This window comes from Tiliqua scincoides, chromosome 9, assembly GCF_035046505.1.
Source record: "Tiliqua scincoides isolate rTilSci1 chromosome 9, rTilSci1.hap2, whole genome shotgun sequence".
Taxonomy (NCBI): Eukaryota; Metazoa; Chordata; class Lepidosauria; order Squamata; family Scincidae; genus Tiliqua; species Tiliqua scincoides.
In genome coordinates, this window is record NC_089829.1 from 23910645 (window position 1) to 23938125 (window position 27481).

At 48.3% G+C, this 27481-nt stretch overlaps 2 protein-coding genes across 2 annotated transcripts; both read left to right on the forward strand.

The window, feature by feature from the left end:
• The first annotated feature begins 374 nt into the window (after positions 1–374).
• MVD (mevalonate diphosphate decarboxylase) lies at positions 375–10519 on the forward strand. Its single transcript, XM_066637480.1, has 10 exons — positions 375–561; positions 2542–2612; positions 3054–3168; positions 4321–4482; positions 4605–4804; positions 4985–5059; positions 6216–6434; positions 7077–7192; positions 7306–7414; positions 9594–10519. Exons 1-10 carry the CDS (start codon positions 492–494, stop codon positions 9678–9680), a joined length of 1224 nt encoding a protein of 407 aa, XP_066493577.1. The 5' UTR covers positions 375–491; the 3' UTR covers positions 9681–10519.
• A 1987-nt stretch (positions 10520–12506) lies between these two features.
• Positions 12507–25428, forward strand: CYBA (cytochrome b-245 alpha chain). The gene is made up of 6 exons (XM_066637502.1): positions 12507–12666; positions 17537–17618; positions 18916–18990; positions 20112–20195; positions 21523–21604; positions 24845–25428. The coding sequence occupies exons 1-6, from the start codon at positions 12609–12611 to the stop codon at positions 25034–25036; spliced, it is 573 nt and encodes a 190-aa protein (XP_066493599.1). The 5' UTR covers positions 12507–12608; the 3' UTR covers positions 25037–25428.
• Positions 25429–27481: the final 2053 nt, after the last annotated feature.

Sequence of the window (27481 nt, forward strand, 5' to 3'; positions counted from 1 at the left end):
TTTTGAACACCTAACAAGGGAATTCCCAGGTGCCTATAGTGTCATGGCCGCCTTCGGCCTCCGCCTATCCTAGGGACAGTATCAATGTACTGCTCACGCGCACGCTCTGCTTGCGCCTCTGCTGCAAAGGAAACGCCTCCCCGCTCGCGGTTGCCTCGAGCGTTCGTCTTTCTGGCGATTGCGCCGACCGTCCAATACTGGATGAGGATGGCGAGAGAGGCTGGGTCCCTCTTCTGATTGGCTAAGAGTTGCAACAGGCGCTGAGGCTGGCGCTGATTGGTCGGGCTTGCAGCAGCTGGCGCTGCTGTGACCAATCCCAGAAGAGACAGCTGTGCAGGGCCAGGTGCTGATCTTAGTCGCAAGCACACGTGGGAGGTCTGCAAGCCCAGCTCTTGGGTGGCTCCTTCTGTTGCAGCCCACACTCAGTGCAAGTGGGGCTCTGGGGCAGAGGCGCTGGAGAAGCAGGCAGGCAAAGCAGGCAAGGCTTTCCCATGGCTGAAGAAAGACCCCTGACCAGGGTGACCTGCACAGCCCCTGTCAACATTGCTGTGATCAAGTACTGTGAGTACCTAGCTCCCTGCCTCCCTCCCTCCTGGCTCTTCCCTGCTGCACCTTGCAGAACCCTGAGCCTCCTCAGATCACAAAGTGGGCTTTGCAATGGTGAGGTCTGTCAAAGGGGCTGAGGGGGAATCTCAAGGGGCAGTGCATGTGCTTTGCATGGATAAGTTCCTGGGTATAGTCCAGGAAAGGCTTCTGTCTGAATTCTAGGGCAGTGTTTCTCAACCAGTTGTGTAGGTAAGACCATAAGAAGAGCCCCACTGGATCATACCAAAGGCCCACCTAGTCCAGCTTCCTGTACCACACAGTAGCCCACCAAATGACAAGACACAACCTGTGTCCTGGTGCCCTCCCTTGCATCTGGCTTTCAGAGGTAGCCTACCTCTAAAATCAGGAGCTTGCACATACCCATCATGGCTAATAACCCATGACAGACTTCTCCTCCAGAAATTTGTCCAATTCCCTCTTAAAGGCATCTAGTCGAGATGCCATCACCACTTTCTGTGGCAAGGAGTTCTACAGACTAATTACACGCTTGTACCACCAGAGGTACTTGAGGTGGTGTCTGGTGGTACCTGTGGGACCCCTGGACACCTGCCACCTTCTAGCAAGAGTAGGAACGTAACACAGCAAACAGCAGTAGGAGGCTCGGTTTGGTGGGCAGAGCTCTAAAGCATGCTTTTCTGCACTCAAAAAAAGTCCTCCCATCCACCCTGAGCCTCTTACTGCTGTTTGTTGCGTTGCATTTGGCCTCCCAACCCAGAAGTAACTAGCGATGATGTCATCACCAGTTACTTCCAGTGGTACTTCAAATAGGTGGACTGTGTGAAGTGGTACAGCAGAGGATGAATCTTGAGAAACACTGTTCTAGTAGCACTGCTGTCTATCCAAGTAGCTGCCTTCATATGTTCAAGGGCTCTGATGGCCTCAGAGGAGCCTGAGGTCAGTGCTTTGCATTTGGGGGTCCTAGTTCTAATCCCCATGATCTCCAGCTAAAAGGATCAGGTAGCAAGTGATGGGAAAGCCTGAGACCCTGTGGAAGTGGTATCATTTAGAGCAGGCAGTACTGAGTTAGATAAACCAGTGGTCTGACTTAGCAGAAGGAAGCTTTCTTTGTTCTTAGAAGTATATATAAATGAAGGTTTTGTGGTATTTCTTTTTTTAATTTGTTGCACTCTAAAACCTTGTAGAGTTTCACTTGCAAATGATACTCTTTATTTAAGAAGATTGAAACAAAACAAAAAGAGAGGACCACTCCTTTCTTTCATTGCTCTGATGTACACTATTGCGTTTTTGTTTTTTCCCCCTTAAATGCACCTATAATAATCAGGAGACACAGCAATATGTGTTCAAGACTGGCTGCTAATGGATTGGTTTTGGTCTAGCCAAGCAAGCTCTGGGTTACAAACCTTAATGCCAGGCATTCCTGCTCTTGCCCAAAGGGCAAGTCGGAGTTCTGCGTGGTGTGCAATCGCTTTCTTGGCAGTAATTAAGAAACGTGAAATTAAAAATGTGGACATCAAGGGAGGAGTAATTTCATGATGATGCCCTGCATGTATCAGATATGGGGTGTGCGCAAAAAAAAAAAATTGGACAATGACTCCCCCATTGAGAAATTTCAGGCAGAAGTTGAGAAAATGAAATACAGCTTTAAACAGAACACCCAGTTATCATGTTTGTTCCCTTACTGCCCCCCAATATTTGTGTAATGGAAGGAGATAAATTAGCAAATGGAAAGTCAGGAGGTAGAGAAAGAGGGGGAGGACAAAATAGCAGCACTAGCAAATAATAGGCTTCTCCTCCAGCTGTAATCCCAGCCCACCTGTTGGCACAGAAAAATCAGGTTGAACTAGCTCACCTGAACTCCAGGATTGATGGTGCTTTAGACCACTGACTTTCACAAGGATCTGGTTGTGGAGAAGGGGCTTGAGGGTTTGGCACTTCTGTTTGTTTCCGGGTCTAACAATATCCTCTTTCACCCAGGGGGAAAACGCGATGAAGAGCTGGTCTTGCCAATTAATTCTTCCCTCAGTGTCACTTTGCACCAAGATCAGGTTAGTACCAGTTTATAATAAATGACTTCTTTTGTTTATGAGCAAAATGGTATTCTAGGCTTATGTCTGGAGGCTCTCTGGGTTCCTCTGCTTGATGAATGGAATTGGGCCTTTGTGGCATCCATGTGTGGAATGCTCCCCAGAGGGACTCGCCTGGATGTCTCTCCACTGCCAGCCACACTTGTGTCCCCCGCCCCTGGGCCTTGTAACATCCTTGTATATCAGTTTGGTGCTACAAATGGATCTACTGTTTTATTTGTGTGTTTATTGGCTTTAGGGTGTGTCTTAGACTTATCTTCCTTGGAATACTTGTTACTCATATATTTATATCTCTGCCTTCAATAGTAACTGATTAGTTCTCATGGCTTAAAGCACCTCAAATCAGAGGCTGGAATAGATGATCTCAGAGTCATTCATTGCATTAAATCTGTTCTGTTCCAGCTCAAAACCACCACGACAGTAGCCATCAGCCGGGACTTCAAAGAGGACCGCCTGTGGCTCAATGGAAAGGAGGATGATATTGGGCATCCACGTCTCCAGTCCTGCCTGCGGGAGAGTGAGTGGAGGGCTGGAATGTATGTCAGGAAGGAGTGACCTGGTTTGCCAAGCCTGGATTCTGCTTACCAGGAAAAGGGGGGGGGATGTAATCTGGATTTTGTGTTGAGAGAAAAGCTCTTTGTTCTTTCCACTGAGTTACTCCACTGAGTTACTGAGTAAAGGCGCCACTACCCAGGGTGAGCAGCAGTGGATCTGACTTCCAGGGAGGCAGGTTGAGGGAAGCTCTACACAGTAGATTCGATGCTTCCACTTTTGCACTGCGAACACAGTCACCAAGTGCAAGTATTGTCACTGGACACACAGTTCAGCATCCCTAAGAGTCTTGGCTTTTATTCCGGAGGGAAAAAACCCTGAGTTTCTTGCCCCTTAAGACTGCTAACAAAAAAGGCTGGAGGTGGGTGGGAAGAGTAAGAGATTGTGCATCTTCACACATGTGATGCCCAGTGAATGTTCAAAAGCTGGGTGGGTCCTGGCAGGATATTGAGTGGGGGTCTGCTTCAGAGCCCTGCGTAGCTCTCTGCAACTAGCAGAAGAAAGCCTGCAAAATAGATGGAGAGATGCAAATTGATTTGCTATCTACGTATAAGCTATATTGATTGCACAAATTGATGCAAATTGGTTTGTTGTCCATATGCTGTATCGATTGGACAGTTTGGCTTGACTGGTCTCAGCACAGAATTCTGGTGCTTTCGTTTATTAGTTGTAGTTTTGAATCTTGTTGGTTCAACAGTCTTTTGTATGAGCCTGGGCATAGGCTTCCCTTCCACCTTCCCAGGTTAACAGCCTTCTTGACTTGACTGCTCAGCTTGTGCCTGGACTGGCCCATCTCATACAGCAGTTCTGACATGTTCTGTCATCAAATGCTCGCCTGTACCAAACAGTGCATTTCCTGCAGCTAGACAGCTAGCATGCCAGGAAAAAGAGTTCTTGCCTAGCCTGACATGCTGGTTTTCTGGGTGGAAGGAAGTTTTTCATGCTTGTAGACATGTGTATTCAGTCATGTGAACCTATACCTGCAGCCAGAAGTTGGATAGTTGAGACATGGGTTTCCCACCTTGGTGGGAAGTAGGCCTGTGTTTCTGCAACAGTAATAGTTTTCTCTGTCTCCAGGGCTAAGGTGCTTCTTTCCCTAAGCTTCTTTTTCTTGCAGTACGTCGTCTGGCTCGAAAGCGCCGCAGTGCTGGCAATGGCAGTAGCACCAATGACAACGCCCCTCCTCTCAGCCTTGCCTACAAGGTCCACATTGCCTCAGAGAACAACTTCCCCACAGCAGCGGGACTGGCCTCCTCTGCAGCTGGGTATGCCTGCCTGGGTGAGTGAGCTCTAGGTGGCTCTCAGAGGCTGGTTCCTTCATGTTCGTGGGATGGCCTGGCTGTGCTGGGATCTCCCCTGAGACCTCCAGGGCTGACCCTGATCCCCTCTTTGACCTTGCAGTCTACACGCTGGCCAAGCTGTATGACGTGGATGGTGAGCTCTCTGAGGTGGCCCGGCAAGGCTCTGGAAGCGCCTGCAGGAGCATGTTTGGGGGCTTCGTGCAGTGGATCATGGGGGAGCAAGCTGATGGCAAGGACAGCATCGCCCAGCAGGTGGCACCAGAGACACACTGGCCTGAGCTGAGGGTCTTAATTCTGGTGGTGAGCGAGGGGCCTGGGATGCCATGGAGGGGGTGCTGCAATGTTACTGAAGTCTCTGGGGCAATTGGCGGTCTGCCAGATGTTTTGAGCACAGTCTGGTTTTTCTCTGTGTTGCTGCATATTCTGCAGGGGCCCTGACAAGTCTCCCCCTTTTCTCTTCCTATCACTTTTCCTTGGCAGGTCAGTGCAGAAAAGAAGCCCGTGGGAAGCACAGCAGGAATGCAAACTGCTGTGAAAACCAGCCCCTTGTTGAAGGTAAGAGGCTATGCAGTCTGCTGCTGGTCACAGAACACGTCCCCTAGCGCTCTCCTTTTTGGAGAGGGGCTGTGGCTTGTTACAGGCATGCTTTAAGACATGCATAACAAGCACACATGGGGGGGGGAACTGACTGTGTCTGCAAGGGCAAAAGGCTCCATGATTGCTCTAGAATCCTGTGCCTCAAGAACGATACAACTCATTAAATTTGCAGTGAAGTTGGAGGAACTTCTGTGATTCCCAGAGTGTGGCCTTTTAACTGGTTTGAATCTGCTGACCAAGCAAGGTGCAGCTGATCAGGGAGTTGTCCAGGGCAGGGCTTCTCCTAAGTCAGCCAGTGTCTAACAAGCCAAGATGTGGCCTTTTCCCAAAAGACCTGCAGGATGTGATGCTCCCTGGTTGTCAGCACAAGCAAAGTGACATGTGACTAGCTTGGGCCAGGTTCACCTAGCAGGCACCCAGCATCATGAACACATGCGGATAAGCCATGTTAGGCCATTGCTTGGTGGTCAAACCACCCCTGTCATCCTTGCAGAATGTCCTAGGTTCTCCAGGAAGGCTCTGAACAACCCTTGTTCCTCAGCCCATGCACAGCTGCTGTCCATCAGTGTTCTGAACTGGGTGAACCAGTGGCTCAGTTTTGGCTTTTTAGACTGCAGGTGTCAGGTTTCACTTGGAGGAACATCAGCACATTTGATGGCTAGTTTTTGTTTTCCTGGTAACAAAACTTTAACCCAAGTGGCCTCTTGGCTTTGGGCCTTCACATCCTTTTGCCTGAGAGGCACCCCCATGAGAGGACCTTTGCTCTTTGAATTAGTCCAGGGGGAGGGAGGTTGGTCATTGGTTCTAGTGGCCATCATACTATCTTGTGGCAAGGTGTGACATAGGTTCATTATGCTGGAAAGTATTTCATTTTATTTGTCTTAATTGTTCTTTTTGCCTGTCAAACAATTACTTTCTGTTTTGGATGGACCCAGAGTTCTTGAGTTTTGAAACAAGAGGGGATTATTTTTCCCTTATGCTCCCCCTATGCTCTGTTGAAAGCTTTCTTAAACCCTCTGTTGACTTTCCCCTATACTCTCTGTGTGTGTTCGTGCATGTGTACTTAAAAAGCTGGATTTTGGTATGATCTGACCTTCTCTCGTCCTCCTTCCAGCACCGAGCTGAGGTGGTTGTTCCAGAGCGTATGGCCCAAATGATCGAACACATACAGAAGCGCAACTTTGAGGCCTTTGGTGAGCTCACCATGAAAGATAGCAGCCAGTTCCATGCCACCTGCCTGGACACTTTCCCCCCAATCTTCTACCTCAATGACACCTCAAAGCAAGTGATTGCCTTGGTGCACCGTTTCAACGCGCACTATGGCAAAACCAAGGTTCGTGCTTGGGATGTGCACAGAAAGGCTTTGGAAGCCCAGGGCAGAGCCTGGAATACCTACTTTGGGGAGGGTTTTTTTGAGGAATGCCACCAAGAGATGTAGTAACCTCCTAGAATAAATTTGTGGATTGTGTGGACAAAGCAGAGAAAGAGAAAAGTTTTGCTGCTACAAGGTGTGGAGATGGCCAGTAGCATAGATGGCTTTACAAGAGGATTGAAATTAGTGGTTTGCTGTTAGTATGAGGTGATGATGTGGAACTTCCATGTTCAGGGGCAGTGTACCTCTGAATATCAGTCCCTGGGGTGCAAAAACAGGAAAGGCCTGTCACCTTCCAACCTTGCTTGTGAGCTTCTGATTGGGTCATTCAGTTGGCCACTGTGGGAATGAGATGAACGTTTGGGATGATCCCAAACAACTGTTAATATTGCAGTGGCCACAGAGCACATCCTCGCTGTTCCCTTGGCTGCCCCAGAGTCCAGCTGCCCTCTATCTTGAAAGGTTACTCTGGCCTTTGCTGGAGATGAGAAGATTTTTTTGCACGTGTTTTCCTGGTCTCCTCCTCCTTACAGAGGTATAGATACCTTGCAGTGGGAGGGGGGGGGGACATGCTTTAGTGACAGCTGGGCTTGTCAACTGCAGGTGGCTTACACCTTTGACGCGGGTCCCAATGCTGTCCTCTTCACCCTGGAAGACACGGTAGAAGAACTGGTGGAAGTGGTGAAACGCAGCTTCCCTCCAAAGAACAATGGAGACCAGTAAGGAACCCAGCAGTGACTCTGCAACTGCAGAGTCGTCACCATTATGTGTGTGTGGGGGGGGGGGGGAGATCCACGAGCTCAAATGCCTCCATTTCCCCTCCCTTGTCCAGATTCCTGAAAGGCCTTCCAGTGAAAGGAGCCACATTGCCTGAGGAGGTCCTCTCTGCTGTGGTGACAGATCCAGTGCCAGGGGCCATCCGGTACTTGCTGCTGACTAAGGTATGACAGGAGGGGTGCACATCTCCAGCACCCAAGGCCCTAGGTTGAGCTGTGGCATTTGTTCCTTTGCAAGCCCCTTTGGGATGGGGCTCCTTTCTTCATTATGTGAACAGCTGGAGAGCTTTTTTGTTGAAGTTTTTTTTTTTAGTAGCAGTAAATAGTCTAGAACAGTGGTTCTCGCACATTTAGCACCGGGACCCACTTTTTAGAATGAGAATTTGTCAGGACCCACTGGAAGTGATGTCATGACCAGTAATGATGTCATCAAGCAGGAAAATTTTTAACAATTCTAGGCTGCAATCCTATCCACACTTACCCATGAGTTAGTCCCACTGCCTATCATTGTTAAAAGAATATACGTAGTAGCTTGTTAAAAGTACAGGTCTGTAACATTTCTCCAAATGCAGTCACATACCAGGGTAGCATCAAGTCTGATATATTAAAAATAAAATATTGAAATGAATGGGAACCCACCTGAAATTGGCTCACAACCCACCTAGTGGGTCCTGACCCAGTTTGAGAAACACTGGTCTAGAACTTTCATAAATCAGATAACATATCCTAAAATATTTTCAGTAATTCACAGTGACCAAAATCTCTTGAGAACTCTTAAACAAGACATCCTTTTAAATGATGGTGAGAAGAACCTGAAGGCCCTCAGAGGATCCTTCTGCATGCTTGAAACCGAGGACAGTATAGCCCCCCCTTTCCCCTACAAAAAGCTGAGCTTCCCTCCTGTCTGTGTGGAAAGTTGTGGACTGTCCTCCTTGAGACCTGGGTGGCCAACTGCCACTCATTTCCACACCCAGATTGTGACTCTTCCCCAGGATCAGCATGTCCACAAAGCCAGCGTTCACAGGCATCTCACACCCCCTTTACACAGAAATGGAAGGCTGAGGATCTGAGAATTGCTTCCCTTGGGAGGGGAGAAGATGGTGTGGATACATTTTGCATAAACCTGTTTTATGTTCAGATTTGCAGGTCAAGGATAGGACAGATGGATTGAAATCCAGGCAGTGTTTAGATTCTGATTTTAATTCAGTGGAGAGGGTGCAGTCAATTGGAATGAATTAATTTGAATCCAAGTTTCTGTTGGCACTTCACATGTTTCCTAAACAGTGATGCCAGTTGGAGTGCCTCAACATGCAACAAAGCAGAGTATTCACACTATGTGAGAGAGTCTGCTTCTCCTTCTCCTTATTTATTTATTCACATTTTTACCCTACCCTTCCTCCAAGGAGCTCAGGGCGGTATACATAGTTCCTCCCCCCTTCTATCCTCACAACAACCCTGCGAAGGAGGTGAGACTGTGAGAGAGTGACTGGCCCAAGGTCACCTAGGAAGCTACATGGCTGAGCAGGGATTTGAACCTGGTCTAAGTCCAACTCCTGAAACACTACACCATCCTGGCTTTGGGGCTGCTGCTTTCTGTTTTACTTCCACAACTTCTCCTAAACTTTGTCTCTCCCAGCCCTGGAAAACAAGACACAGCCAACAATCTAGAGTGTTTCTTCCCTAAACCCATGTGCCATACATGCTTAGAGATGACTCAGAATCCTGCCCAGAAGTAGGGCCGGTCATTACTTGGCAGAGCTCATTACATGACAAGGAAATGGCCTTGTTCTGTTTTGCGAGAGAGTAAAATATACAGTATATGGGCTGAGAGCTGAGCAAATAGCAGAGCATCTGGTTGCTGGAAAAGGAGGAGCCAAGATCAGCCAGGTGGGGACAGGTGATCTCTCAAGCCTGGATCCCGGTGCTTGCTGTGACTTACCTGTCCTTGAGCCACTATATTGAGCAGCACACAGTGTATTACTTGTTGTGCCACGTGGAGAACGTTCTCAAGAAATCCTGGTTTTCAGGTGATTTCTGAATTGGGCCCCTGAGATGCTTTGAGTCTCTGCCCATCCTCAAAGTATTCCATGTTACCCACATGAGTGGCAGCTTTCCCACATGCCACCCACATGAGTGGCAGCATGAGTGGAGCATGGCCACCATGCTCCAGAGTAGGCCATCCCTTCTCAAAAGTGAGCATAATTAAAAATAGTGCAGCAAGGAAGTTGGCTGTTCTGATATTCCTGCTGTCCTGGTTAAACATTGACTGTGCCTGCCCAGCTTCATGCCAACACTACACCTTGACAGTCATGCTGCTCTCACCTGGGCTTCTTTCTTTCTGCAGGCTGGCCCTGGACCAATGCTGGTAGAAGATGCAAATTGCCACCTCCTGGGAGCGGATGGGCTGCCCCAAAGCAGCAGCAGTAGCTGAGTGACATCTGTTTCCATCCTGCTGGGGGCTGCACCTGGAGCCGAGGCTTCATGGATTGGTGCACAGCACAGTCCCTCACAGATGGGTTGTATTCACACACTGGTGCCACGAGAACCTCTGTCTTTACTAAGGAAATGGTGTCTGTCTGGTGGTTGTTTGCACAGGGAGTTTATATTAATTGGGTGGTGAGGGTGTCTGATTGTACTGGACTCCAGTGGGCCAAAATCTTCACAGGAAGGGAGTGAAAATGTTCTTTCCCTCTGTGCCTTTTCTCAACCTTTTCAGGGCTGGAAATTCCTCCCTGTACTCCAGGGGTGGGCAGAAAATACATTTGTACTTTACCAGTGGGTCACTGGTCAGTTTTGGTGGAACCACCTGCAGGTGGCTGGGATTCTTGCAAAGAGTTGCTGGACCAGGCAGGCCTTGGCCAGATCCTGCCTGGTATTTTTTAATGTCATTAAGCAGGAGTGCAGATTAGTCATGCCTTGTGTGTTAAGAGATTCTAGGCAGACGCTCTTGCTTTGCAGGTATCAGATGCAGTGGAGAAGTTTCTTGTCAAAGTTATTCCACTCCTCTGGTCCATCCCACCCCTTAGGCTTTCCCCTTTGAACTTGCTGCAGAGAGGAGCCATCCTGCTGCATCAGAACAGGTGGCAGTGAAATGTGCAATGATGAGCAAGCCTGAGCAACAACTGTGCTGTACAAATTATTTCTTTTTTTTCACCCAGTGTCTTGCCATTATCCTTTGTGCAAGTTTCTATCTGCGGTTCTTCTTCAAGGTTGCGGTTTTAATTGCTATGATTTAATATTTGAGAGTTTTCAAAGAAAAGTGATCTTATCACCTGCCTCTGTTTGTGTCATTTTCTTTCTCAGTTGCTCCTCTCTTTGTGTATGAAAGAAAAGTGTTCTTTTTTTGCAGCTGAATGCTCTCACTGCTCAGGTTGAAATTGGTAGCTGGTGCAACTTGGGGCAAAGAAAGCTTAGTGCCGTTCGAGCTAGGAGAAGCTTCATGAAAGGCCCACCAGTACAGGGGGGCAGAGTTTTGAATTCTAGTTTGAAGCAGCCAAACTTCTCAGGAACGGACCTCTTGCTGCCTATTCCTAAGCCAGTAGGGCTCCATTGCAGAGTCCTGTAGTCTCCCTTCCATCTCCCTGGGTTTGGGTTTCTCTTTGGAGCGAATGCTGATCTTGGTCAATCAAGTTCCTGGCAGTTGGGAGGAAGTCTTTCTCATGTCCTTTCGGGTTACGGTTGGCAGCAAAAAACCTCCTGCAGCTTTAGCTACCCAGAGCTGTTGCACAAGCTCTGTAATTGAACTCTGTTCTTTCAAAGGGATCCTTTCTTCCCCTTGCAGGTAGAGGGGTACAAGTTATACTTGCAGCTGCGGTGCATGGCTTGTACCATCCTTCATGCCTCATTGACTGATGCTCTGTTTTCTTGCAAAAAGAAAGAAAGTTGGTCCTTTCACAAACTAGTGCTATTGTTATCACTACTTTGTTTGGACCAGCCAATGTCTCATTCTCTCCTCCCTGTGGGCCCAATCCTATCCAACTTTCCACCTCCAGTGTAGCCTCAATGCAGCCTCTGGTAAGGGAACACGTGTTTCCATACCCTAGGAAGGCCCCAGTGACTGCCCCTCTGCCACAGGATGTAGTGCACACCCTACCAGCACAACTGCACCAGTACAGGAAAATGGGATAGGATTGTGCCCTGTATCTCTCCCTCCCACCCCATTTAGTTCTTTGGCTGCCCAATCTCTGGGCTGACATATTGAAGCAGTTTAGACGAATTGCTTTAAAAAAAATGTTTAGATAGACCAAAAAGTCCCTTACCCAGTTACATAGGCACACATATATTGATTTAAAACATCACTGATTTTTCCATATGATTTTTCCATGCCTGCATGTATGGAAAAACTGCAAACTGCATCATCTTAGATGAAGTGTTCCTTCTTTACACACACATTGGAGGAAGACTATCTCTAAAGACAATAGATGATGCCAGGAAGCATCTTTTCAGAGACAACTGGTTGACTCCTGGACAAATGAATGCAGATTTGATGACTAAGGACCAAATCCTATCCAGTTTCCCAGTGCTGGTACAGCTGTGCCCATGGAGCGTACACTGCATCCTGTGGTGGGGAGGCAGTCACAGAGGTCCCCTCAAAGGTACAGGGACATTTGTTCCTTACCTTGGGGCTGTATTGCAGCTGCACCAGTGCTGGAAAGTTGGATAGGACTGGGCCCTAAAACCATGGATGTGTGGGCTCCTAAGCAAATGCCCACTCTCTTCTGTTACCCTGCACATGTCTGATCTTGGAAGCTAAGCAGGGTCAGGCCTGGTTAGTACTTGGGTGGGAGACCGCCTGGGAATACCAGGTGCTGTAGGCTTAAACCATAGTCTTTAGAGAGTGAAGGTTGCCAACCAACCATTTTTAACCTTCCTTTGTGCGCTGCAGCACAAGCTGATTCTTCTTAAGCCATTTCTGCCCAGTGCAACAGGGATCCAATGTGTACACTGATGGGCTGGGCAGAAATGAGTTTGAGACCTGCTTTTCCCTGCCTGGGCTCGCTTGGCACACGGTATTTGCCCACTGAAGAAGAGTGCTGAGTGACTCGAAGGTTTGCGCTGCTAGTTCTAAGGAGAGAAGGGGGTCAGACGGGCAGAGCGGCTCGGTCTTTAACCAGCTTTGGGCCAGGGAGCCGGGGGTGGGCGCTTGTCTTTGGGGGAAGGAGGGGAAGCCAAGCCGGGCGCGGCTGCCCGGGCAAGTCCCTCCCGCAGGCGGTGCCCCAGCGGCTGCGGGGCGTTTCTGGCTGGCCCGGAGAGGAGGAGCTGCGCAGGGCCCGTGCAGGAAGGGACGTAGCGGGGCTGCCAAAGGCTCGCCGGCTGCCTCCATCCCTCCTGGCTCCGGTGCGGCTCTGAGCGCAGCGCGATGGGGCGCATCGAGTGGGCCATGTGGGCGAACGAGCAAGCGCTGGCCGCCGGCCTGAGTGAGTCGTTCGGGGGGGGGGGGGTGGAAGAGAAGGCTGAATGAACTGGGGCGGAGGGCTCCTGATCATGGGCAGAGTGCAGCCGCCTCCTGGCCAGGATTTGGGGCTCTGGGCTCAGAGGAGCCCCTGCAGGCTGGGCACACGAAAGTCTTGCCTGTTCAGATGTCTGGGTGCTTTGGGGGGACTCTTGCGAAAGGGGAACGGAGGGGAAACAGCTCCATACGGGGGAGGTTACGAAGAAGGCGCCTCATCTTTGCAGGCGGGGGGGGGGGGCGCTGCTTCCAACTGGTTGCAACACAGTAACTCCTTCGTTCTGCGAGACGGGGGGGGGGGAAGAGTTTGCCTGCCGCAAGAAGTTTGGAGTTGACTTGAATTCCTGATTGCCCCCCCCAGCAGTGGCGTTGCTAGAGGGGGTGCCAAGCACTAAGTTTTGCAGGGAGCCTCACCGCAGTGTGCAAGAAGCCATTCCAGGCGTGCACCTCCTTTGCCCTCCCCCCCCCCGCCTAGCATGACTCCGAAGGGCAGGGGCCCCTTGCACGCTGCGGTGAGGCTCCCTGCAAGACTTACAACCCCATCCTATCCACACTTTCCTGGGAGTAAGACCCATTGACTAATGGGACTTCTGAGTAGACATACATAGAATTGGGCTGTTAGTGCTTTGCACTCCCTTCTAGTTACGCCATCCCCCCCCCCCCGTCAGTCTTGCGTAGATGACAAAACTGGGGAGCTTCCAACCTGCTATCAGATCCTTTTACTTTTAAACTCTCATCATCCATCCCACCCACCCCCACCCCCCGCGAAACACACAGTTGTAATATTCTGGGCGCTGTTATGGAAGCTCAGATCTCTCCAGTGTTCGAATTAGTGGCGACCCTTCAAGTGGCAAAAGCGTGTCCAGTGACCTCTGCAAGCAACCCTGGGGGGGGGGCTTCTCTGTGTGCATGCAATCCAGCACACTCTTATAGCACCATCCTGTGGAGTTAAACTCAGAAGGAAGCCCCCCCCCCCGTGTTCAGTGATGTTTATCTGCTCCCATGCTGGTGTGCAGGGGGGGCATTGTAACCTCAGGCACAGAAGCCCCCCCATTTCTCCCCAGTGTGCTGAGCCATGGGCTTCCTTTGTGCTCCTGGAAGAGAGGGTGATCGTTGTAATTTGTATCCCCACAAAATCTTCTGGCCCAGCTGTGACCCACCTGACAGTGGAGCTGAGCAAACCCAGAGCACCTTCAGTGGCCAGATTGAGGAAGTAGAAGAGCCAAAAATAAGGGAAGGAAATGTCATAGGACTTATTGCATTGGCTCACTCTGCTCGGCCAGGCGTGTCATTTCTGGGCTGGTGCAAACCTATGCACCACTTTGTCCTGGGCCAGTCTGCCAGTGTGGCGGCTGCTGGAGTCTTCTGGAAGCCAAGCAGTTGTGTCCAGATCCAGGGGGCAGCGTGCAGACTTCTCTTCCCTGAATGTGCCCCATCCCCTTCTAAGGCTGCCTCAGCACCACATCACAAGCAAACCAATGGCACACGTTTTGCACACAGAGCACAAACTAGCAGCCCCTTTGTTATGGTTACCACCAGGCACTGTCTCCCCTGGACCCTGCTGGGAGTGAGGCTGGCTGCTGTATGTATATGCAGTGGTATAGCTAAGGGGGCGGAGGGGGTAGCAGTTGCCCCCCGAAAGCTTGTTGTCTGGTGCAACAACCTGAGCTAGACACGTGGCCAAAATTGTGAATACCTTAGTATTTTTTGAATAATTCCATCACGTTATATAGCATTTAATGCAGAATGCAATGAAACAAACCACATCAGAATATCTCCGTTCTATCAAAAGTTATAGCCAAATAACCAGATTAAAAAAAACACAACTGCATTATGTAACAAAAGCTGAATTCTCTTAACTCAGAACTGATCAATGAGGCTGATTGTTCCAAGAGTCAATTTGGTGTTATCATTTGGTGTCAGCAGGGAACCAATAAGTGTTAATATGGGGAAAGCCTGGAGGGAGTTGGCATAGCAAGTGGCCAGCAAGCTGCTTGGAGGAGGAGGCAGATTTTCTCCCGTTTTCACTTTTTTAAAAGCCCAGGTGTGATGTCACTTCCAGGGCATCATTTTGAGCTTGGCACTGGGCTACACTATCATTAGCTACTCCATTGGTGTGCAGCAGGGTACAAAGTGTGACTGTGCAGCTGCCTGGTCCTTCAGAAGAGGCCCAGCTGGGGAAGGAAAGTGAAGAGCAGAGCCCTGGCTGTCAGGCCAAGCCACTGGCCCCTTGCACAGCTGTGGCCTCCAGCTGTCGTGGTGTCACTTGCAAAAACAGCTACCACAGAAGGAAAAGTGCAACACTTGCCAGAGCAACAGAGAGGTGGAAATGCTGTGCCAGAGAGCTTGTGTGCATTTGTGTTCCTCCCCTTCCCCCCCCCCCTCATTATTTGCCCGGAACCCTGAGAGCTAGAAACTTAGCTTTGCATTAGAGGTCACTGGCATTTTTCTCAAGATTCTAAAAGAATTGTGCAAAAGTCTCCTGGTTGCTCAGGAAGGGCTTGTGGGCCATTTAACCACCTGAACAGAAGGCACATTTCGAAATGTCATTTGTTTTCTCAAAATAATGGGCTTAGGGGACCCTTTCCAGCCTGTGCCTTGAGGTGGTAGTTTTTTGTAAGCTCCTTGAATTCCTGCATGGTTGGTCTTTACACTGTGATCCCAACAAGGTGACCGTGCAGTACATCTGCTGGCTGCCAAGGCCTGTGGGTTCAAGTGTGCTCTAATGTGCTCTGCGACTGATGCATCTGCGCTGTAAAACAGGCCCCTGCTCCTGGAGTTGAGATGAACCATCAGCAAGTGTAGCTTAGCGGGCCTTAATCTGTTCTACCAAAGAGAGCATGAAGCAGGCCCTCCAGCTGGGCAGTCTGCCAGAGCATTTGCTGGTGAGAAAGAAGCACCTCTAGTGGAATCTCTGCAAGAGAAGGAGGTTGTGGCTGAAAATAGGAGAGGCACTCACTTCTGGGTTCCTTGTTCCTCTTTCTGATGAAGATCTAATGATGGTGAAGCGGTCCAGGGGGTTTCCATTCAGCAGCCTGTAGTCAGGTGGCCCTGTAGGAAGTGAAGCTGAGGGTGGTGCTGCATTGCGGGGGAGAGTGGCGGCGCAAGGCGGGAAGTCCCCTGCTTTGTCTTGGCCGTGAACGTATGCCACAACCTCCAGGCATGACAAGATTTTCAGAACAGCCTGACTTTCCAAAGGGAGCTGTCTGCTCCAGCATCCTGTTCCCCCAAAAAAGTTAATTTGGGAAAGTCCACAAGCAGAAGTTGAAGGCAGCAGTCCACCTTTCTGCTCCTGCATGTGGAGGATCCATTCCTGCTAAGAAGGTGACAGAGTTTTGCTGAATCAGACCCCAGGTCCCTCTAGGCCTGCTTTTGACTTCACAGAGTGACAACCTGAAGTCTCTAAGTGGAGCAAGAAGGCAAGTTGCCGCCTCTCCTGCCATTACCAGCTGGTATTTGGAGGGAGATTTTGTTTGGCTGTCATAGCTACTAGATGTGGAGGGACAGACACACCTTCCTGGAATTAAGCTTCACTGAATACAATGGAACTTCTGGCTGAGTAGACATGCTTAGGATTGCACTGTAACCCACTTTTAAAGCTGGCCAGTCATCTTGTGGCTATGAATTCCACAAGCCAATCAAACATTCTGTGGAGAATTACAGCACAATCCTATCCACACTTTCCTGGGAGTAAGTCCCATTAACTCTAATGGGACTTACTTCTGAGTAGACATGCATAGAATTGGGCTCTTATTCTCTTTTGTTTGCCCGGCCTCTAGTGTTTCATTGGGCATCCTCTAGCTAGCTGCTATTTCTAAACTATATCCCACCTCCCCCAATATGGTAGATAACATTAGTCCACCTTACAGGGCTGTTAAAAGCATTGCTGAGACAGTAGATGTGAAAGTGCAAAGCTAACCCTAACTATGATTAGTAAGTGATCACTGATGCTTCTTTGTTGTGCATGTTCCTTTATCTTCTGGCTTAGTTCCAAATCAAGGGCTTAGTTTTTGAACTTAGTTTCAGCCCCAGAATTGGTCTGAATGCCAGTTTTCAGTCCTGGGGCATGTGAAACAGCAGTGAAGAAAACAATGCCTCTGAACATACACAGTTTGTCTTCCACTCAGAACTAACCACAAGTGATCCCCATGCATCTGGGATTAAGCATCACGATTCCAGGGAAAGGAGCAGCACCTTGGAAGCTAAGCAGGGTCAGGCCTGGTTAGTACTTGGATGGGAGACCGCTTGGGAATACTGGGTGCTGTAGGCTTATACCATAGTCTTTGGAGACTGAAGGTTGCCAACCAACCTCTACCTGGCCTTCAGCCCCAGCACCTATTTTCTTAGAAATTAGTTCCTGCTTCCACCAAGGCCGGGTTAACCATTTAAACAGCTGCCTGAAGCTTTTCCTCATGAGATTTAACCCATTTCTGCACAACCCACAGATGTACACATTTGATCCCTGTAGCATTATGCATCACTGGGCAGTTCCTGCTTCCACCAAGGCCGGGTTAACCATTTAAACAGCTGCCTGAAGCTTTTCCTCATGAGATTTAACCCATTTCTGCACAACCCACAGATGTACACATTTGATCCCTGTAGCATTATGCATCACTGGGCAGAAATGGCTTAATAATTTTTCCCCCAAGTTAGAACATGAGATTTTCAGTGAGTCTTTTATATACAATGAAAAAATGGATTCAGGACACCCTGTTCTTTTTCTCTCTCTTTGCTCCCTCTTGCAATTTTAAAAATCATTTGTTTGTGTTGGATAGAAGGGCTAACAGCTTGAATCCAAATAAAATTATATTCTCTCTCTCTCTGTCTCTCTCATTTAGTTCTAGTGACTGGTGGCATCGTGGCAGTTTCTGGTCAGTTCAAATGCTGGTACTACTGGTTAAATGCTGGTGCCTATTCAATGTATCCTTTTTTGTGAAAAAGCTCCCCCATCCCACCCCAGATGAATTTTATAACCGCAGCTGCCTTTGAGGGGGGTATTATTATTTTTACATGTTACATACATCTGAAATTTTATGGCAGACCCCTACAATCTCAGATACTGCCTTTGAAACCTCTTCAAGCTTCTGACGTTACAGAATTTCTTTATGGAAAGTAGATTATAATTGCCATGAAACTAAAAGACAGTCCTGTGCAGTGGGCAAGCTTCCTGTGACAATGGCACATGTGTGTTTTGCCAGGTGGAAAGGCATAGCACAGCCATCATGGGTGACGAGCTATGTGTGGATTGCCCAGTAACTGCTGCACAGGACCCCAGTGTCTGTCCTGGAATTTCAGAGTGTAACTATGTAACTGGGAGAGAAGTTCATAAATGTGTGCTGCATATCTGTGGAAGACTCAGGTGGTGGAAGCATCACCGTTGGGTTCCCTGGGGATGGTGTCAGGCAATGGTGACTCTATGCCTTGCACAAGTCCTTACTATTTGCACCCACCCACCCCAGCTGCGTATCACTTCTGTTCCACTCCCATCCCACCCCCACACTCACCAGCTTATACAACTGGAGCAAACAAATGCAATCCCATTGGTTTGCTTAATCTAGATCTTCTTGCAGAACCCGAGGGTTGCAAATTTGGAATTTCTGTGGCTGACGAATTGGGACATATCTTAGTACTGGATGCAGATGATGGAGAGTGATTGAGGGGGATAGGATGATATTAAAAGTAGAAAATAACTGCCATAGATGGTATCTGTGAAGGAATTTTTCTTCTGTCCTTTGCAAAGTTTAAAGCTCAGGAGGGGAGAGCTGGTGAAAGGTTGGGACAGGAAAAGCTTCAGGGGCCACACATGTCTTGAGCCAGGGTTGCTCAGAGGGAGTCTTACGGATTTGACTCGGTGAGACAAGTTTAGCCACCATCTCATGAATCGGCCACGGTCATGTCCCTGCCTCTCGGCCTGCGTTTCCCATTTGTAGAATAGCAATGTGAGGCTACAAGTTGTGTGGCAAGGTGGTTGCATTCTGGACATTGTTTTAAATGCCCCCCATAGAGTCAGATTCCCTGCAACTTGCCTGAAGAGGCACTTTTTAAAGGGATGACTCTTTTACATTTAGCAGGACAAGAATGACTGGCCCTGTTCATCTCATATGGAGTGTCTGAGCCACTATGGAGGGAGCTTTTCAAGAGGTTTATTTCTGTTTTTACTATCCCAGTACAATGGGTCATGGATGAGCTTTTCTTCCCCTTAACTGGTTCCCCAAAGAGGAGCTGGAGTGTTTGTTTGCCTGCTGGAATACCCCCGAGGGAAACGGATCAAGGGATCTACCATGCAGAGGTGGTAAGTGCTGGGTTCCTGGCCTTTCGAGCGACAGGTGTCATCAAGGCTTAGTGCATTCTTTAATTTGGGGCGAAACGGCTGCAGAATATGATGCCTATATTTGGTACAGAATTCCACACACTAATGATCTGAGCTTTCTTTAAAAACAAGATTCAAGCTCCTAGCCCTTATGCTTCTGAAGAAGCTCTTTGCATGCTAAGAAAAGGCTATGCAAATGTAAAGTAATATTTTTATTTTAGGTTTTAATGACAGGTGAAACCTCTGAAACATGCCCTGCATAGTTAATTGCCCCTACACATGTAGCAGAATAAATGTTGCAGTTTTGTACTCACTTTTGCATAATTTCTGAAGTCACAAAATTCAGCTTTTGTGGGTACAATCTTAATTGTGTGTGTGTGTGTGTGTGTGTGTGTTCAGCCCAAGAGCAGTTAGCTTTAGGAGTGATGCAGTGTTTGTACAGCCCCTTGCGCTTTTGAAAACATTGTCATAGTAGAATCACATGCGTATCCAGTGATTTAGCTTGAACAACTGGGTGTCTTGTGGCCCCGGGCTTGTGGTGAGCTTCGCAAGTCCACTTCCTGCCTATTCCCACTACATCAGTTTGTGGGAGGAAGCCCTGTTTGGATTTTGAAAGAGCACAAGAGGAGCCCCTCCAGGTCAGACTGGAGTGTCATTTTGTCCAGCATCCACTTCTCATGGTGCCTAATCTCACGAAGGGAAACCCACGAGCAGGGCATGAAGGGGAAGCCGTTCCGCACTGCTGTTCCTCCCCCTGCAACAGAAACAGAGAGGCAAACGGTCTCTGTACAAGGAAGTTCCATTTCGCCATTGTGGTGAATGTGCAGTTGGACACAGATGAAAGGCTGACTTCTTTGGTAGAGATCATCAGCGTTGTGTCAGGCAGCCCCAGAGGTGTTGGTGAAAATTGAATGCTAACTAGACATAGAAAAGGGCAGGAATATAAGTGAGGCTTTGTTTGTGGCTTGGCAATGACTGTATTGCGAGGGTACAAAGTGGGCCAAACGATCCCATCGATTGGTTTTGGGCATCACTGAGGCTTTTCTGGAGGGGGAATATGAGTCATTGCACTCTCTTTGTCTTTTTGCTTCCATCCTCCATAGTGGTCAACGATATTTCACAGCTGTGGTGAAAGTGTTTGGACCCCTCACTAGGAATTACTACATCCGAGCATTGCTACATGCCAGGTAATTTCACGGTTTGTGTGTAAAGGGCAGGTTTATTGATCTAGCAACATCCCATCTCTCCTCCCTCCCAATGATGACAATAGAAAGCTTTGCCTCCAGGGTAAATAGCGCATGGGGGGCAATCCAGATGGGGACCACAGTGCTGACAAAGCTGTTATTAACATCAGAAAATGGAAACACTCAAGGTCAAGCCAGGTATTAGCAGTAATGTATAGCTTGAACCTTAGTTATCTGATCCTTGATTCAAAGTGTCGCCTCAGGGTCACTTAGTGCAGACTGGTTTTGCCTGGGCTTTCCGAACTGGTTCATCCAGGAGGCCAACAGAGAGCCCAATCCTGAGCTCTGCGTGCCAGTCCTATGCTGGTTCTGAGTGTTGCAAACATGTGATAAGGCATGCCCACAACACTCAGCAGCGGGTCAGCATTGGTGCCAGCCCAGTGCCAGTCTGTGCTGAGCCCAGCACCAGCCAGAAGCCCATTGCACATTGCCTGGAGCAAGGAGCGAACTCCAGGCAGCAGAGAGATTAGTCAGGGTGGGGGGGGGAGGCATTCCGGGGTGGGAGAGAGCGGGTCGGGCGGGGGGCAGAACCAGTGGAGCTCTGCTCCGCCAGATTCAGGACCCTGCATCAGGCCTCCTGGCCCAATACAAGGCCTCTGAACTTTGCATTGGCAAAATAGCCAGCACTGACTTGAGTAGCCCCATTGCGAGACCTGTGCCCTTCCCCTGAGGAGATGCTGGCAGGTGCCTGGCGCACTTAGGATACAGTGATCGCCCTTTTGGCACCGCTGCTACTTTGAGTGCTGAGCAGCTCAGGATTGGGCTGCCTGGCAGTTGCTTCGAGCAGTTGATTGATGGAGGAAGGGTGCTTTTGTCCACTCACCTTCTTCCACTCCCTGGATTTGAAAAAGAGGGGGACAAAGGGAAGGAAGAACTGAAGAGGAGAGTGGCAGGCTAGGGAGACAATAGCCCATCTCTCTCCTTCAGACTTCCACACCGTCCCTCTCTTTGAATCCAGGGTGTGGGAAGAGGAGTGGCACAACTAGTACACCACTGGCTTGGGGGGCAGCATTTGGTTCACCGCTTCAGGTGCTGGGAGATTGTGGTCTAGGGATCTTTTAAGAGCCTGAACTCTTGTTTTATAAGTTTCAAACATGTTGGGAAGCCTGGAGGCATCTCATTAAAACAACCGGACCAGACCAAAATGCAGTCAGCATAGCTCTGCATGGAAATCATTTTGGGGTCAGGAATATTCGGGGTTCTTCCTTGTCTCATGCATGAGATGTGCCTCCATTTGTCCAGTGAGAAGTCCTCTCTCTTCCTTCTGCAGCCTGGCAGTCCCAGCGGCATTCCTGCTCGCCACCATCCTCGGCACCGTCTGTCTTGCCATTGCAAGTGGAATCTACTTAGTGGTAAGTGGCCATTGTCACCTTTGCACCATGAAGGTAGTAAATGGGGTTGTGGACCACTTAAATAATTTTGTGGCAGATTGGTCATCTCCCTTTTTGCAGGATAGATAACACAGGCCAACACACATTTTGCTTCCTTAAACATTGCACCAATTCCTGGGTATATTTGGGGTGCCGATTCCAAAAATGGCATCCGTTTTGCCCTATCACGTCTAGTTTTGGAGATATAGTATAGCCTCTTTAGTGAATGGTTCAAGCAGCTTCCTCATGAGGAAGTCTACACCATGGCTTCCTCATGAGGAAGATGCTTGAACCGTTCACTAATGAGGCTATACTATATCTCCAAAACTAGACGTGATGGGGAAAACGGATGCCATTTTTGGAATCGGCACCCCAAATTCATATCAAACCACCATAAAGTTTAGGAAAAACATTTCTGACCCTCAATTTTGTAGGCCTGTGTAATTAGTTGGTTCTGTGTCAATACAACTTCACTCTTGATGCTCTTTTGAGATATTGAAGGAAATGTGGGATAATTTAACAACAGAAACTATGGCACATGGTTTAGAAAGGGAGGCAATCCTATAGCCTTTTGTGTTTCATTCCCCATGTCTGAAATACACCAGAAAAAAGTGTTTAATAATAATAAACAAGTGGGTCCTTCCCAATCAACACCACTGATTAAAGTTGGTTTGGCCCAATAAATCTGCTCCAGTTTTTCTGGCTAATCTCCCAGATAAACCCAACCTGCAGCCCTAAGAGTAAGGCTTGGACATTTCTGTAGCTGGAGAGGAGTATTTGGTGGGGTGCAAGGGGACCCTCTTGCCTGATTGATTCTCTTGTCTCCTCCCTACTTCTCATCCTCTTTCGAGGCTGGTCACTGAATTCAGCTATAACACATTGACATGCCAGGTCTTTCCCCTTTACTTTGTAAAGAGCTGTGATTTATAACCTTTTGGTTGCAGTTCTGGAAGTTAGAACTTTCCTTCTGCAATCTGCCTGAGCGCAATGACTCTGTGTGGGTTGGATTGAAGGAATGGTGGTCCTCTGGTTCCCTCTGCTGGTTGGAGTTCAGGTTGCATTGACATAAAGATATATCCCTTGAGGAAAGAGTGAATATTGAATATATTTTGGCATTTTATAGCTAACAAGAATTGGCATCAAGCATCTTGGGGTCTAAAGTAACATGTATCATACTGGTGTTACATGTTTCTGTGCAACATTTTTAGGATTTAAACATCGTTTCTGCTTAGTTTAACTCTGTTTCATGCTTCCTCAGCATTTGTGTCCCAAATAAGTGATATCTCTCATAAATTAAAAACACACACACACACACACACACACATTACGTATTAACTTTCCAGGTGCAATATTTTGCCACCCTCCTTGTGCAAAACCCCAGATCTGTTGAATCTGCCATCACCATGCAAAATGAGAAACCCTTCAGGTAAAAACAGGGTCTTGACATTGCTCTGTTTATTCTTTGGAAACAAAGAATAGGCCACTTTTCTCTTATAATTTCATAAATACACAAATCCGCTTACATGCATAAAACAGGTATAGGAAAAACCTATATGTCTGTTGAGAGCTCAACAGATTTTAAGCCTGGATTGAAAGAAATATTAAAGCAGGCTAAAAAGACTCTCAGAGCCCCTGAGTAGGAACCTAAGGAGAAAGACTTCGTCAGGTGCTTAAAGGCAAATAACCCTAGGGAGATCATTCTACGAATGGAGGACCATCACTGAAAAGCATGCCCTGCCTAGTTCCCTTTATCTACTGGCATTCAGAAGGGATCTTCCACTAGACCAGTGATTTTCAGTCTTCTTCATCTCATGGCATCTCATGTGCCTTGATAATTGTCAAGGCACACCCTGCTGCCAGTGGGGGCCTCACATCCCTATTGGCCCTACTAATAAATGACCTTCCCTCAAATTCCTATGGTACACTTGTGGACCACTCGAGGCACACCAATGTGCCACAGCACAGTGTTTGAAAATGGCTGCACTAGACCTTTGGTACAGCTGGCTGGCTCATTCTTAGTTTGGTCCCTGATTTGGAGTTTTGTCCTGTTTTTAATTTGCTTTGATGTCTGTATGCTGATTAGACTTCAGAAAGACAGGTCACAACAGATTTAAAATAAATCCGTGGGTCCTGCACTGGAGTACATGACTCAAGGATGGTGACATTAATGTACAAAGTGCAGGCTACCTTTGTGCTGTGGTTTGTCTTCCCAAGAAGATAGATTGTAGCTAAGCTGTGTGTTTTTCAGACCAGGGTCCTGGTCTCTCATTCTGCACACCTGGAAGGCACTTTACAAATAAGTCCATTTCAGACTGGCCATGCAACAAACAGTCTGAGTCTGGAAAAGCCTGTCCTTCAGGAGGCCATGTGTCTGTGTTTGAATCAGGGACCTAGGACTCTGTGGTTGGATTAGTGCATGGTACGCTATGTGGGCTGCCTTTAAAAGTGTTTGGAAACTGCAGCTGGTTCAGATGTTGCAGCCAGTTTACTGAAAGGGAACCAGATTCCTCCCACCCTACAGGAATGACACTGGATTCCCACCCATTTTGCTGTCTAAGACAAGATGCTGATCATAACCTATGTGGTTTGGGCCCTCCGTCAGTGCTGTAAGGGCTGCCTTTTGCCATATGAATCAACACAGCTATTGAGATCTTTGAGGGAGTCTGTTCTCCAGATGCCATCCCAGAGTGGGGTGCAATTGGCTACATGTGTGAAAGAGCCTGTTCCATGATTGCCCCCCAGTATGGAATTCGATGCCTCAAAGAGTTTACAAAGTCCTCCCTCTAAGAAAGAGGGCCCAGGAAGCACCTCTTCCCTCAGGATTTTGGCTTGGGGGAGATAAGCTAGTCCTGTGTCTCCTGCCCCTCGAAAGTGGCACTTTTGTCTGTCTCTGAGCAGTATTTTAAATAACAACCTGCTTTTCTCGCAAATTATTTTTATATTCTTATTAGCTGTTTTGGACCTCTTTGGTGAATGACAGAATAGAAATGAAAAACTAAAAAGAAAAATAAATACAATTTGGCTTCAGTATCTAGCGTTGAGGCTTTTAAAAATACAGTAAATGTTGGGCTCAGGGAGGCTATTGGCGCACCTCTGGATTCAGCCACTAGGTGGCACCATGTAAGTGTGTAAAACACCATGCAGTAACCACATGGGGTAGGTGCTTCACAATAGGGTGGGATGGGATTGAAATGGAGGTAACGCATCAGCTTTCTTCTTCAGGCTGCCATCCGTGGCGAAGAGTGGAATCCTATTGAAACCAAGCCCCGGGAGCGGCCGCAAGTTGGAGCCACCATCAAATACCCACCGACCAACCCACCGCCTCGGCCGCCAGTAGACGCTCGCAAAAAGCAGGCCACAGAGGGGGTCGTTGGCCTGGAAAACCCCATCCCAGTGACCACTGTAGAGGAGTGATGGGTTAGGTTGTGCCTTGAAAGGCACCGGTTTGTGCTGGGGTGGGTCACCGTACTTTGGTGCACCTACAGATTTTACCATTGCCCTTGACCAGTCCTGTACGCTGCCTCCATGGATGCTTCCCAACAGCTCGTCTCTTCAGGCTGTGGCCCGCTGCTCTCCCATTGCTGCTGGGTACCCACCAGGCTCTGCTGCCACCATGTTTGTTTAACCACTGGGACTGGTTGGGGTCACAGTCTTTGTCTTCACCGGTAAAGGTAGTGAGTGCCCTGCACTGAAGCCTTTATCTGCCCTTGTCAGAGTGGTGCAAAACCAGGCTGCCTTGGAGTTTTTTTGTTCCCTGTCTAGGATTTATCGGGTTTTTACATTGTAATAAAAAGCAGCAAAACATGGCCTTCATTTTCCTCTTTGTTGTAGTGCCTTGATCTGCGCTGGGACCCCTCAGGCACTCTGCATCCTGGGCCCCTCTATACATGGGCTTATTAGGATTGAGTTGGTTATTATTGTGCCAGACTCTTGGTGACTCTGTAGCAAGCCTCTTGTAAGTTACTCAGAGCACAATTCTAAGGTTGTGCTAGGCTGGCACTGCCTCCCCTCCCCGTGCCAGCCCACGGATACTGAATCCATGCCAGGACTAGGTAAGTCTGCAGGCCAGCACAGGCGGTGGGAGAGGGCATTCTGGAGACAAGAAGGGGTTATTTCTGGGCAGGGGGGAGGGAGGATTGGGCCCAGGAGGGGGGTAGGACTGGCCGCAGCAGTGCAGGCCAAATCCTAACCCCCACTCCCAGATCTTGCAGCCTAACATGGGCTGTTTGTGGCACTGATTTTGCTGGTGCAGATTCAAGCAGCCTCACAGGGGTGACTGGGGCAAAATATCTCCTTACCCAGCCAGCATCACTTGGCCTGGCTGTCAGTGCAAGTCAGAATTGAATTTCAGTGTATTATATGTAATGGGCTCAACCAGATTTGGCACAGGTGGCATTTTTGGAGAGACTGACAGGAGACTTCTTAGACCTGTGAGCGTGAATTCATGTGGGACTGTGGAATTGCCAGGTTGCTCTACAGGGAATAGAAAGCCTGGCACAGTCTCTGGGTCTCAAACAAGCTCATCAACATGTCAATTCAAACTGGAGGTTGTGCCCTTCTGTCCCTTGGGGGAAGTTATAAGGTCAAGCCACCAGCTAATACCACTCAGGCCTATAAAGGGCAGGCAGTCTGAGAACTAAACTGGTTGCCAAGTTACTTGTGAAAGTCACCATTGGCTCACTGAATATGATATCAGTGTTTCTCAAACTGTGGGTTGGGACCCACTAGGCAGGTTGTGAACCAATTTCACGTGGGTCCCCATTCATTTCAATATATTATTTTTAATTTATTAGACTTGATGCTACCATGTTATGTGACTGCATATGGGGAAATGTTACAGACCTGTACTTTTAACAAGCTAGTATGTATATTCTTTTAACAATGATAGTAAATGGGACTTACTCCTGGGTAAGTGTGAGTGAGATTGCAGCCTAGGATTGTGAAAAATTTTCCTGCTTGATGATGTCACTTACAAGCATGACATCACTTACGGTGGATCCTGACAGATTCTCATTCTAAAAAGTGGGTCCTGGTGCTAAATGTGTGAGAACCACTGTGATATCAAATCCCCAGTTATCTCCTGCTTGAAACTCATCAAGTCTCTCCCCCCCCCCATTTTTTTCCTGACTGGGATTACAGTTTGGGAGCAACAAACAGCCACTATGCATAGACAAGCCCATGTTACTGTTTGGGTAAAACATGCATGCAATGATCCCAGGTGTGACTTGGATCAGTGCCGCTATTTGAGGCTGCCTGGCCGTTTGCTGCTGGAGGCTGGAGAGGGTGCTGCAGACTTGCCTTGACACTGGGTTTGCTGTGCAAACAACCACAATAGGCTCATGCCTTTATGAGGACCAACCAACTCAATGCAAAATCTTAATCGAGCTTTTGAGTTCTCCAGGACTCTTCCTCAGACTGGATGTTAAGCAAAACAGCCTGTAACTTGGCACGGCTCTCAAACAAATTGTAGGGGGAATTGAGCAGACCAAGTGTGGATTGGCCTCACTTCATGTATGAGAGGATCTCAGGATACATAATAGGATACATAATAGGCCTACAAAATTGAGGGTCAGAAAAGTTTTTCCCCAAACTTATGATGGTTTGATATGAATTTGGGCGCTGATTCCAAAAATGGCATCCGTTTTGCCCTATCACATCTGGTTTTGGAGATATAGTATAGCCTGGTTAGTGAAGGGCAAAGCGGATGCCATTTTTGGAATCGGCACCCCAAATATACCCAGGAATTGGTGTAACGTTTAAGGAAGCAAAATGTGTGTTGCCCTATGTAATTTAGAGAGGGAGAAGAGGAGACCAGAGCTGGGGCACCTTCCTTATGAGGAAAGGCCAGGTCATTCAGGC